This window comes from Culex pipiens, chromosome 2, assembly GCF_016801865.2.
Source record: "Culex pipiens pallens isolate TS chromosome 2, TS_CPP_V2, whole genome shotgun sequence".
NCBI lineage: Eukaryota > Metazoa > Arthropoda > Insecta > Diptera > Culicidae > Culex > Culex pipiens.
In genome coordinates, this window is record NC_068938.1 from 72327869 (window position 1) to 72341905 (window position 14037).

Sequence of the window (14037 nt, forward strand, 5' to 3'; positions counted from 1 at the left end):
GTAAATTCAATTTTGTCAATATTTTTTTTAGCTCCCTGAGTATTGATGAGAAAATTTTGAAGGGAGGCAAAACTTGAAATAAAGTTTGCAATGGCCTTATTTGGACGTAAGGAATTGATGAAAAAAAATTCAATCCAAATAAAAAAATACATAATATAAAAATCTCGAAATTTGCTTCAAAATTTTAATTCTCAACTTGAACTTCGAAGAATCACAAGATACACATTTTTAAACAATTTCCTTCTTTTTATTGACCTTAACATAACTCAAAAATAGCCAAACCACAAATCACAGCACTACACTGCACCGCGTTTATTCCGACTTCGGCAGCAGCCTTCGGTACGGAACACGGTTGAACATCTTGTTGACCACATCGAGCATCAGCGGTTCCCAGGACCGACGCGTTTCCGGCAGCATCTCCTTGTACAGGGCCGGCCAGTACTGGTTGACAAAGTCCAGCGCGACTTGGTCTGAAATTGCGGTTAAGTTTAAAATTTGGTAAAGAAATTTTGAGGTATGTTTCATACTTAGTCCTGGATCCGGGAACAGTCCAGTGGCGTAGACCTTCATGTCACCGACCTCCGGAGTCATGTCGAATTTGTCCACCAGCATGTACTTTTCACCGTTTCGTTCGACGGTTTTGCCGGACATTTGCCAAGTGGTGGTGACATCAGCTGAGGAGGGAAATAAAATTGTCAATTTTCAACTTTTCAAAAATTTAATTTTTTTTCAATCTTCTTACTGAACGTGATATTGAAGAATCCCTTGGAGACGATCTTGATGGCGTTGAAGCGACCCTCGCCCTTGAACTTGCCCTCGGAGATCAGCTTCGGGAAGCGCACGTCCACCTCCAGCTGGAAGGTGTCGTCGTCGGCGGTGGCCCGGACGTCCCGGATTTGGGCCCGGGTCATGCCGAAAGTTTTTCCGTTCTTGATGTGCACCGAGCCGTGGATTTGCTGGTTCTTGTACTCGAAGTAGCTGCTCTCCTGGGAGTAAGGTTCCAGCGGGGGGAAGCCAATCGAGGGAATGCCGGCCTGGTTGAAAAAGAGAGTTAAATTTCTTATTAATTTGGTTTTGTTGTATTGTTGACATGCTAGTTTACAGAAAATTATATCAACCTTCATAATATTATATGAAATGTCTTTTTAAAAATTTCAAAATAGTAGTTTATGCAACAAGTTGCAAAAAGAGGATTTTTACAGCACGAGTCGTACATTTATAAATACGACGAGTGCTGAAAAAATCAAGTTTTGCAACGAGTTCCATACAACATTTTTTGCAATTTCGAAAAACACCCATTGAGTGAAATTTTAAGTCGAATTTTCATGTATTTTGTCAATAAATTGTTTAAATCAAAAAAATGTTGAAAAGTGTTACTTTTCGAAACAAGTGCTGAAAAGTTCAACTTTTCAGCACCCATTTCAGTGCTGAAAAGTAGAACTTTTCAGCATTTCTTTTGAAAAGTGTTGCTATTCGATTCTGTTATTTTTGGTACAGAAACGTAGGCTATTTCGTCGTTCAAGAATGACAGGAAAAGTAAGTACGACGGAATTGCAAAAAGATTTTTTAGGCAACTTAGTGTAGCACATTCAAAACATAATATATGAAAAAACATGTACCATAAAATTGTAGAATGTATATAAAAAGACCTTTAGTTAAATCACACGATTTAGGAATGGCCTCTAAGTTGCTGGTCAGTAATTATATGATCACGATTAACAACCAGTTAAATCTAACCCGTGGTCAGTGTCAACATAAACGAGCCCCTTACTTCCGCAAACAATAACATTCGATAATCCTCGATCATACTCACATGCAGTTCCGGAAGCAGCCGCTGGATGGAATCCTTGATGCACTCGCCAAGTGCAGGGTCGTCACGGCGGCAAATGCTCATGTACGATGCTGTAAAAGAAGACAGAAACCAGAATCAGTTAAGTGGGATCGAAGCAGAACGACTTGGCTGTTGAGCGATTTATAAACCTGATCGAACTTAAGGTGAGCAACATGTCACCTTTCCTGCTACTTTGTAATGTGATTTTGGTTTTTCTTGGTATTGATTGACTTCACTGAATCTTCATTAATTTATGAGTTTCTCTCACTTGAACGATTAGCAAGATGTTTTACTTGATTACGCCACATTTGCTTGGATCTGCGAATAATATGCACATATGCACAATATGCAAATTAAATACCCATTAACCGGTGCAATAGCCTGGCTTGACATTGCCCGTATTACGTAATGGCCAATGATCTACAACGTCTACGACTGTCCGTTACGTTGACCGTGAGATCCACAAAACACACACACATGCGGACCTTATAGAGAGTTGATGCTCTGAAACTTGAATTGAGCTGTGACTGGTATTAATGCACGGCTTGCGACGTGTGAATCGACGTACATGACTATCTTTTTGAGTACTAATTGTGCAGGTAATTGATTCTAGCTTAAGTTAATTTATTCTTGTGCGTTCATTCATGATTTATGACTGAGAAATTGCGCATCTTCGGGGACTGAATAAACACTGCTCATGGTGAGTTAGTTGCATAACCATAAGGCGTTTACCATTGGATGGTGGTGAATTTGTGTTTCGAATATGATACTGTTTAAATAAACCTAACATATGCTTATTTTAAAATTAAAATAAAGAATCTTACAGTTTCAAAAAAGGTGTCGTTGAATCTACGCATGTTACGATGCAACATCGTTAAAAAATAATCAAATATTTGCCTCAAATTGATCTGAGAAGCCTCGAAGCACAAAGTCAATAAATACATGGCAACAGACATCTGATTCCCGCGCGAAACAATGGACGCGTGTGCTACTATTAGTTCGTATACATCGAACTGTTATTATATCGTAACCCTGCAGGGAATCATAACATCTTGATTTGCGCACTGCTGATCGTGCGTGATCCAATCACATTACTCTTGATTTTCTGTGCATCCGCTAACCTAATTAGAAAAATTGACTAAATCCACCTGGGTAATTCTCCGCCAACTCACACAGCAGTTGCCCCGACCCCTCTTCGATTTGCGTGAAACTTTGTCCTAAGGGGTAACTTTTGTCCCTGATCACGAATCCGAGGTCCGTTTTTTTGATATCTCGTGACGGAGGGGCGGTACGACCCCTTCCATTTTTGAACATGCGAAAAAATAGGTGTTTTTCAATAATTTGCAGGTGAATAGATAGAAATTTGGTGTCAAAGGGACTTTTATGTAAAATTAGACGCCCGATTTGATGGCGTACTCAGAATTAAAAAAAAACGTAATTTTCATCGAAAAAAACACTTAAAAAGTTTTAAAAACTATCCCATTTTCCGTTACACGACTGTAAATTTTTTTGGAACATGTTATTTTATGGGAAATTTAATGTACTTTTCGAATCTACATTGACCCAGAAGGGTCATTTTTTCATTTAGAACAAAATTTTTCATTTTAAAATTTCTTGTTTTTTTCTAACTTTGCAGGGTTATTTTTTAGAGTGTAACAATGTTCTACAAAGTTGTAGAGCAGACAATTACAAAAATTTAAATATGTAGACATAAGGGGTTTGCTTATGAACATCACGAGTTATCGCGATTTTACGAAAAAAAGTTTTGAAAAAGTTGGTCGTCATCGATCATGGCCGTTCATGGTCACCCGCGACAGACACGGACGACGAAACAAAGAAAAACGCAAAAAGTAACTTTTTCAAAACTTTTTTTCGTAAAATCGCGATAACGGGCGTCTAATTTTACATAAAAGTCCCTTTGACACCAAATTTCTATCTCAACACCGTTTCAGGCTGCAAATTATTGAAAAACACCTATTTTTTCGCATGTTCAAAAATGGAAGGGGTCGTACCGCCCCTCCGCATGAGATATCAAAAAACGGACCTCGGATTCGTGATCAGGGACAAAAGTTACCCCTTAAGACAAAGTTTCACGCAAATCGAAGAGGGGTCGGGGCAACTTTTCCCGATTTCGTGTGAGTTGGTAGAGAATTACCCACCTATGTTGCTGGTACCTTCCTCACCCCTATCAAACATCAAACAATGGTTTTTGGTCGATAATAATCAAAAAACAAAAGATCCGGCTTCAAAAAAGTACAGAAACATTACGTAAGTGGTCATTACTTGAGACAGGGTTGCCAAATCTTCCATATTTTGGACCAGAGGTTGCTGGTTCGAATCCCGCGGCGGGCGCTCCAAAATTCTTTGTGTAAATAGGGGTATCCGGCGCCGTCGCTCCGTGCCGTACTCAAATACTTAGGAGACCAGGGCGGCGAAGTCCTTGTAGATAAAAGGAATACACTAGTGGTTGGTACTAGCAATAGTGGCCGACAGCTATAAAGTCAACTTCGTTTTTTCGTTTTTTCGTTGACTTTTCCAAGGATACTCTGGATGATTGATCCGGATGAGATCCAGCTTTAAAAAAAAGTTAATAAATATCACATAACGGAAAGTATTAACTTGAGCTTTTTGCAGTTTTGAGTTTTGTTACAAACTACGGAAACTATCGCTGTAATTTACAATTTATCCCCTAAAGTACTGAATACAAAATTATGTACAACAAAGTTTGACTGTTTCTACACTCAGATTGTTGTAGGATTCGGTCCGTAAGCTATACAATTTTGGAATAAGAAGACAACAACTTCGTTGAGCGCTGTGTACCCTTAAGTGGTAACTTCAGATAGGGTTGCCAGATCTTCAATATTTTCAATAATTATACTCGTTTGGAAGGTCTTACGATTCATATTTGATTTTCCAGCACAGCACTTTTTCAGTTCCTTTTGGGGACCTAAACAACTCCCCAAAGTTTGGGAACGATTGGATTAGTCCTCACTTTGGGCAAAGCAATTTAATTTTCTGTTGGAATTTGATGTTTATAAAATTCACGTTTCACGCTGTACTAAAACCGGATTCATATTCGGATGCTCTGGAAGGTGCTCTACAACTTTGCCTAAGAGTGTATGTTGCAAGCTTGCCCCTAAAAAAAGATACATCTGCCATTTTCTGTTGTACTAGAATTTCACCTTAAGCGGTCGTACCTTGAGACAGGGTTGCCAGATCTTTAATATTTTGGAGCAGGATATTGGCCCATTTACATTGAATCTTGAAAAAATCTCGATGTTCTATTGGAAGCTCGGGAGCAGTTTCATTTACCTTCACCTTCTCTCTCTTTCGTTGGTGAGAGAAGTTCATTTAGAAAAATGATTTTTTTTCAGTAAATTAACGTTTTCATGGAATAAGGGAAATCTGTGAAATGTGGGTTTCTCCCAGAAATGTTACATTTCAAAAGAAATCATGCGAGTTTGAATGCTTTTTCTGGGTACATATTTGAAAAAGCCTAATTGAAAAATGTCTCATCTTTCATGATCTCGTCACCTGATATTGAAACAACGTGAATCAGTTATCCATCTAACAGCGCAATGTCAACGACAAAATTAGTGTCATGAAATGCATGAATTTTGATACGAATCATGTTTCATACATTGCCACCCCATACACAGAAAAAAAAGTTTAATGTTGGAAGGTTGAAATTTTGGTTGGTTGAATATTACCTCTTATTTGATTAATTTTACTTAACAATGAGTAAAAATGTGAACCTGATGAAAATTCATCAAAAACTGAATATTTACAAATTCCTGATGTAATATTACACATTTTATTGACACAAAATCTGTCAGAATTTCCTGGTGAATATAACCATCATTTTTTTTCATTGTAGGAACTTGTTGTCTTCTTATTCCAAAATTGTCAAACTTACGGACCCATTCCTGCAACATCGGGATTGTAAAATTAGTCAAACTTTGTTGTAAATTACTTTGTGGATAGTACATTAGGGGATGAATAAAAAACTATTTCAATAGTACTCGTAGTTTTGAAGATACTAAAATGTCTGTAACAAAAATCTGGGTGCAAAAGCTCTGGTTGATGTGCACCGTTAAAAAGTATTGAATAAGAAGCAAAAAACATTTTAAACTTATGAAAGGTTTTGTTTTGTAAAGATTCAAATGTCTATAGACAAACATAAAGCATGTGACAGTAACATTGCTTTCTATAAAATTATATTTTTCAGTCCATCAAATTAAAATAACAAAATTGCATAACGTGTTTGCTATCATAGCTTAATCTATTATAGTATCTTGGATTGCCTAAAACTAATTAAAAATGTAGTATATGAAACCAGTTGCAAAAAGAAGATTTTTTTAACCGCGAGTTCTGAAAAAATAAAGTTTTGCAACCGGTTACAGTCATCCCACATCTTCGGAACACCCACAAATTCGGAACACTTTTGTGATAATTTGTCAATAGCAACTATCGATTTCCTATGATTTTTTTAACATCGGCCGATCTGTAAACCGTTCCGAATATGTGGGATGACCTTCCTTTTTTTGCGATTCTTAAAATAACATTTGAAATGGGTTTCCCAGTGACAGGTTTGTTCCCCGTTTGTATGTTATTTTCCGTCAAGATATGTGTCAAACTCCAACATATAAAAGTGATGAAAATTTCAATGGTTAGCCAAGAGTTTGCGTAAGTTTGATTGTAAATGAGGCAATGCACTAAAATTGATGCTAAAGAGTTATTTTTGGCAATTAAAAGTAGGCCGTTTCACCATTCTAAAATTCAGGAAAAGTAAGTAGTCTCACAATGGAAATTGAGAAAAACCAGTTTTCCTTTTCATTTTGACGATTTTCAAGAATTTCCTACATTTAACGTTTTGGTATATTCTACCTCGAGAGAATTGAAAAAATTCTGAAAATTTCGTGAGAAATCACTTAGCCTAGTATCGATGTTCAGTTTCCAAAGAATCATACTTTTAGAGCTTGAAAAGAAGATTTTATTGGGCCGAGTTTTGATAAAACGTTATACATTATTACCAAGGTATTCAGAATCCTATCTAAAGTTAAATGCAAAAAAGTTCAAATGCATGATGCATTTATAAAAAAAAGTATCACAACATGCTTTATACTCCATTTCAATTGATTTCATTTACAAATAATTTAATATTTAAACTCCTAAAAATGTTCCATTTCTTGCCGGACAGTTGTACACAATGCATGGCAAAAAGCTCTTTATATTTTTTCAGTATTTAGAAGATTGATTTTTTTAAACTTATTTGATTTTCTTAAATACAGTCATGCCTCGGTTTTGCACGCCTCGGTTTTGCACTGCCCCGGTTTTGCACCGTTCAGCTGCCTCGGTTAAGCACGGCCCAGTGCTAAACTGAAGCACAGAGCTTATGGGATTTTGGCTATATGGGAGACATTGGCTATAATTCTATGAATAATCATGCAAACATAAAAAAATTATAGTGTTTTGGAATCGGGATGATGTCAGCTATCCATTAAAATTATTACTTCATTAAAAATTTTCACAAAAATACGTATTTTTCCTGTATTTTGAAAATGCATATTTTTTTCTCTAAAGAAACCAAAAATATATTGTTATTGCAATATGGGTATCAAATGATCAGGTTTTTTTCATACATTTTGAATGTAACAATAACATTTTTAGAAAATACTCAAAATTTTCACAAAACTACGTATTTTCGAAAAAAATACTCAAAATTTCAATTTTTACAATATGGGTATCAAACGATCGGGATTTTTTATACATTTCGAATTTAATAACAACATTTCTAGAAAATACTCAAAATTTTCACAAAACTACGTATTTTCGAAAAAATACTCAAAATTTCCTTTTTTACAATGTGGGTATCAAACGATCGGGATTTTTTCATACATTTCGAATGTAATAACATATTTTTTTGAAAATACTCATAATTTTCACAAAACTACGTATTTTCGAAAAAAAAATACTCAAAATTTCCGTTTTTACAATGTGGGTATCAAACGATCAGGATTTTTTCATACATTTTGAATGTAATAACAACATTTTTAAAAAATACTCAAAATTTTCACATAACTACGTATTTTCGAAAAAATACTTAAAATTTCCGTTTTTACAATGTGGGTATCAAACGATCGGGATTTTTTCATACATTTTGAATGTAATTACAACATTTTTAGAAAATACTCAAAATTTTCACAAAACTACGTATTTTCGAAAAAATACTCAAAATTTCATTTTTTACAATGTGGGTATCAAACGATCGGGATTTTTTCATGAGTATTTTTTTTCGAAAATACGTAGTTTTGTGAAATTTTGAGAATTTGCTCAAAATGTTGTTATTACATTCAAAAATGTATGAAAAAATCCCGATCGTTTGATACCCATAGTGTAAAAATTTAAATTTTGAGTATTTTTTCAAAAATACGTAGTTTTGTGAAAATTTTGAGTATTTTCAAAAAAATATGTTATTACATTCGAAATGTATGAAAAAATCCCAATCGTTTGATACCCATATAGTAAAAATTTAAATTTTGAGTATTTTTTAAAAATACGTAGTTTTGTGAAAATTTTGAGTATTTTCTAAAAATGTTGTTATTACATTCGAAATGTATAAAAAAATGCCGATCGTTTGATACCCATATTGTAAAAATTAAAATTTTGAGTATTTTTTTCGAAAATACGTAGTTTTGTGAAATTTTGAGAATTTGCTAAAAATGTTGTTATTAAATACGAAATGTATGAAAATATCCCGATCGTTTGATACCCATATTGTAAAAATTGAAATTTTGAGTATTTTTTTTTCGAAAATACGTAGTTTTGTTAAAATTTTGAGTATTTTCTAAAAAATTATATTGTTAAATCCAAAATGTATTAAAAAAAACCTGATCATTTGATACCCATATCGCGATAACAATATATTTTTGGTTTCTTTAGAGAAAAAAATATGCATTTTCGAAATACAGGAAAAATACGTATTTTTGTGAAAATTTTCATGAAATAATAATTTTAATGGATAGCTGACATCATCCCGATTCCAAAACACTATAATTTTTTGATGTTTGCATGATTTTTCGTACGATTAAAGCCAATGTCTCCCATATAGCCAAAATCCTATAAGCTCTGTGCCTCGGTTATGCACGCCTCGGTTTTGCATCCCCCATATGCGGTGCTAAACCGAGGCACGACTGTAACTGCTTTACGAATCTTGCCGAAACATTTACAGCAGTTGAGAGAAACTTCAATGCAATTTAAGCGAGGAACAGGCATATTCTTAATGATAAATAATCGGATGTGAGTAAAGCACGTACGTATAGTTAATATTTCGTTTGTAATCGCTATAAAAAAGTTGTTGAAGCAAGCTATACAGCTGATACAATGACAAACCACAATGGTAATAAACAGCTGCATCACGCTCGAAATGAAAACACGCGTAAGAGTTAACGACAATGATAGAACTAAGACGTATATATTACAGCTTAGCGAACACAGCCAAAAAAAAGTGGAATAAGACAACCAATTCTGAAGTAAAGCTCAACTGCTTGTGTTTATTATACCAAGTCGTAAATTAATTAATGAGTGCGAGTGAACACAATAACCTGAATGACTTTTAAACATGTCTTAATCTGATTGATATGTCACCTATCATTTCAGTATTCTCATTTGTTGAGCAACTGTCACTTCCTCATGATGATTTTTGTAATTCACCAAAAATAATACCATACATCATACTAATAACAGTCCCAAAAACGGTTTATCACTTTGCGAATCAAACGCCTGCAAATAATTTACACGCTCAATTTCCACAAGTCACTTTACACTCGAATTCACTTACGCAGCTCAGCCTCGGGATCGTCCACGAAATCCGTCTGACCAGCGACGAAGGCGCACAAGGCGCCCAAAAGCAGTATCACAACTTTCATTTCAATTCGTTGCACTTTCAACTGCCTCCGAAAAAAAATTAACAATCACCACTTTCAAGCTATAGCACCGCCCGGCTCAGAATGTAATCTGGAAGTGGTTGCCCGAGAACAACCTCTATTTATATTTAGTAGCTAGTAGTACTGTACGAACGCCGCTGAAACACATCTTAGTACAGAGTGCAAGTAGTGTGCTGCTGCTGCTGCATATCTCTCCTGTACCACACAACAGCAGTGAGGAGATTTTAACCGACTTGCCTTGAATTGAAAATTACTGGTATTTTTTTGTCCATGTTAAGCCTACACAAACTCCGTACGGTGACGACTCGTATCTTGTGGAGTTGATGTTCGCATATGCATGTTTAAGAACTTCTTTTTCCCACTTACTTTAGTACATCAGCATCGCAGGAATAAATCTGAGTAGTAGACAACATTCAGCCACAGGTGTGTGACTGTAGCGGAGAGGAAAAACGGAAATTAAACACTCAAAGTCGACGGAGGCTGAAGCCTCGCCGGCACGTCATTGTGGACAAGTTCAAAGGTAATCCTGAAATGACGCCCCGGTTAATCGTTAAAAGGTAGCATGATTAAATGCCCGCTAATTTCCATAAAGACTATATAAGGTAGGATAAGGCTTTCGCAGGAAGGGAGTTGTAGTGGGCAGTTGCATAATAATTACTTGATTGTTGAAGGTGTGAAAAGTATACATGAATGGGTGACGTAGGTGGGTTAAAACGAAGATAATTTATATTGATTCAGTTAATTATATTACCACCAATCATTGTAAAAAGAAAAACTAACTTAATCCACCTATGTGGTTGGTGCCTTCCTCACTCTTTTCCAACAATGGGTGATATGTGATATGATGGGTTTGGACACAAATTTGGTCCAAAAAAACACACATATCACTCAAGGGCTCATAAGTGGCATCATAAGTGGTCATAACTCTAGACAGGGTTGCCAGATCTTCAATGTTGTGGACTCGTTGGAAAGGTATTTCGATAACCTAACCAACGATGGGTCGGATAATGGATCCGGACATTGTTTACATACATTTAAGTGAGATCCGGCTACAAAAAAGTACATAAATATCACATAAGTGGTCAGAACTCGAGACAGGGTTGCCAGATCTTCAATGTTGTGGACTTGTTGGAAAGGTCTCTCGATTACCTTACCAACTATGGGTTGGATGATGGATCCGGACATCGTTTGCATACATTTAATTGAGATCCGGGTTCAAAAATGTATATAAATATCACTTATGTGATCATAACTCGAGACAGGGTTGCCAGATCTTCTATATTTTAGACTCGTTGGAAAGGTATTTCGATAACCTAACCAACGATGGGTCGGATAATGGATCCGGACATTGTTTACATACATTTAAGTGAGATCCGGCTACAAAAAAGTACATAAATATCACATAAGTGGTCAGAACTCGAGACAGGGTTGCCAGATCTTCAATGTTGTGGACTTGTTGGAAAGGTCTCTCGATTACCTTACCAACTATGGGTTGGATGATGGATCCGGACATCGTTTGCATACATTTAATTGAGATCCGGGTTCAAAAATGTATATAAATATCACTTATGTGATCATAACTCGAGACAGGGTTGCCAGATCTTCTATATTTTAGACTCGTTGGAAAGGTATTTCGATAACCTAACCAACGATGGGTCGGATAATGGATCCGGACATTGTTTACATACATTTAAGTGAGATCCGGCTACAAAAAAGTACATAAATATCACATAAGTGGTCAGAACTCGAGACAGGGTTGCCAGATCTTCAATGTTGTGGACTTGTTGGAAAGGTCTCTCGATTACCTTACCAACTATGGGTTGGATGATGGATCCGGACATCGTTTGCATACATTTAATTGAGATCCGGCTACAAAAAAAGTACATAAATATCACTTAAGTGATCAGAACTCGAGACAGGGTTGCCAGATCTTCAATGTTTTGGACTCGTTGGAAAGGTCTCTCAATTACCTAACCAACGATGGGTCGGATGATGGATCCGGACATTGTTTACATACATTAAAGTGAGATCCGGCTACAAAAAAGTACATAAATATCACTTAATTTGTTATAACTCGAGACAGGGTTGCCAGATCTTCAATGTTGTGGACTCCTGGGAAAGGTCTTTCAATTACCTAACTAACGATGTATAACATGAAGATGTTTGGTTCAGTTTACTGCCATTTATTCATCTTCCGAAAATATGCGAAAACACATTTTTATACATAACTTTTGAACTACTTATCGAAACTTCAAACAATTCAATAGCACTGTATGGGACCCTAAACCAAGTCGAATGCGACTGGTTTGGTCAAAATCGGTTCAGCCAGTGCTGAGAAAACTGAGTGACATTATTGGTCACATACACACACACATACACACACACATACACACAGACATTTGATCAGTTTTCGATTCTGAGTCGATATGTATACATCAAGGGGGGTTTTCGAGCTTTAAACAAAAAGTTCAATTTTAGAGCAGGATTATAGCCTTACCTCAGTGAGGAAGGCAAAAATCGATATATTACTTAAAGAATAAACTTCTTACTAATCTCTCATGCATTGAAAAGCATTGTTGTCATAAAAACTAACTTAATGCACCTATGTGGTTGGAGCCTTCCTCACTCATTACCAACAATGGGTGATATGATGGGGTTGGACACAAATTTCATCTATTTTTTAGATCCGGAATAAAAATGTACATAAATATCACTTAAGTGGCCATATCTCGAGACAGGGTTGCCAGATCTTCAATGTTTTGGACGCGTTGGAAAGGTCTTTTGATAACCTAACCAACGATGGGTTGGATGATAGATCCGGACATAGTTTTCATGCATATAAGTGAGATCCGGATATATGTGAAAACACATTTTTATATATAACTTTAGAACTACTTATCGAAACATCAAACAATTCAATAGCGATTTATGGGACCCTAAACCAAGTCGAATGCAACCGGTTTGATCAAAATCGGTCCAGCCAGTGCTTAGAAAACTTGGCAAGAATTTTGGGCACATACACACACACACACACACACACACACACACACACACAGGTGGATTAAGTTAGTTTTGTAATTTGTATACAGGCTTCTAATAGCCATTTTCGTGTTTATGGACCCAGTTGCATTTGAGAATGATAGTTGAAAAGGGCGTTAGCTAATCAAATAATTGAATAATTTTCAATTTCGTAATTTAAACATTGCCTCGAAGCCGTTGCATCGTTTCAAAAAGAGGTCAAAGGCAAACTTGTAGGAACTATGACTGGAACATTTTTTTCCTGCTACTTGTTACCTTTCTTGAAATTTTAGCATTTTTTCCTGCTACTTATCTATTTAATAAGCAGAAATATTGCTGGAGTTTCAGAAGAAGTTATCTATTATCTTGGTTAATTAATAAATTTAGAAATTATTCTAAAATATTCCGAAGTTATCTAGTCAGCGAAAATATTGGTGGAATTTTAGTTTTTAAAAAAACATCGCTACTAGCTAACTTATGTACTAAACAGTTATCTAGTTGCGATGCTTTTAAAATTTTAATACTTTACTAGATAACTTTTTAGTCATTATTCCATACCTCACTTTTTTCCTAACTCGAACACCTTTTTTTTTTCGGGGAGAAAGTGCTACTTATTCGCCGGCGAGTTGGGCATTTTTCATTGAATCGGCAATATATTTTTACGGACAAAATGTGTTTTTGCGGAATTTTAATAACTTTAATTAAGTGCCTGTTAAAAAAATATCCTAAAAAATTCTTGCTGAACATAAAATAACTATGGAACATTTTTTATGGCATTTTCAATTGTTTTTGGAATTTGTACTCCTATTTGAATACATTTCTAAGTGTTTTGAAACTCAGTATTTGCTTCTCGATTTTTAGGGCATTTTTGAAGGGTAAGGGGAAATACACTTAGGAAAAATTCATGCAACAATTAAGTTTATTCATGGGTCATTCCTTCCCAAGTGACCACGCGTCCAACATCGACCTGCCCCAATTTGCTCATATTTGGCATAGGGGTTGTTTTTGTCCCAAAAACAAAGAATCCCAAGTTTGGTGACATTTGGTCCACCCCCGCGCCCGTGGCACCCCCCTCTTTTTCTGAGATTTTTGAAAAACCTCATTTTTAAAATGCATTTTGCTAAGAGAAATGTTTACAAAAAGTGAACTTTTGGGTATGCATTTTTAATAGGGCGTCCAATTTTCCCGGGTTTTGAATTTCCCGGGAAACGGGAAAAATATTTTTGGAATCCCGGGTGTTCA

General features: G+C 35.8%; 1 protein-coding gene across 1 annotated transcript; it reads right to left on the bottom strand.

Annotated features, from left to right (window-relative positions):
- Window positions 1-230: 230 nt before the first annotated feature.
- Window positions 231-9857, bottom strand: LOC120422812 (putative beta-carotene-binding protein). Its single transcript, XM_039586352.2, has 5 exons — window positions 9672-9857; window positions 1814-1902; window positions 743-1034; window positions 528-674; window positions 231-470 (listed from the first exon to the last, which is right to left on the bottom strand). The coding sequence occupies exons 1-5, from the start codon at window positions 9757-9759 to the stop codon at window positions 313-315; spliced, it is 774 nt and encodes a 257-aa protein (XP_039442286.1). The 5' UTR covers window positions 9760-9857; the 3' UTR covers window positions 231-312.
- Window positions 9858-14037: the final 4180 nt, after the last annotated feature.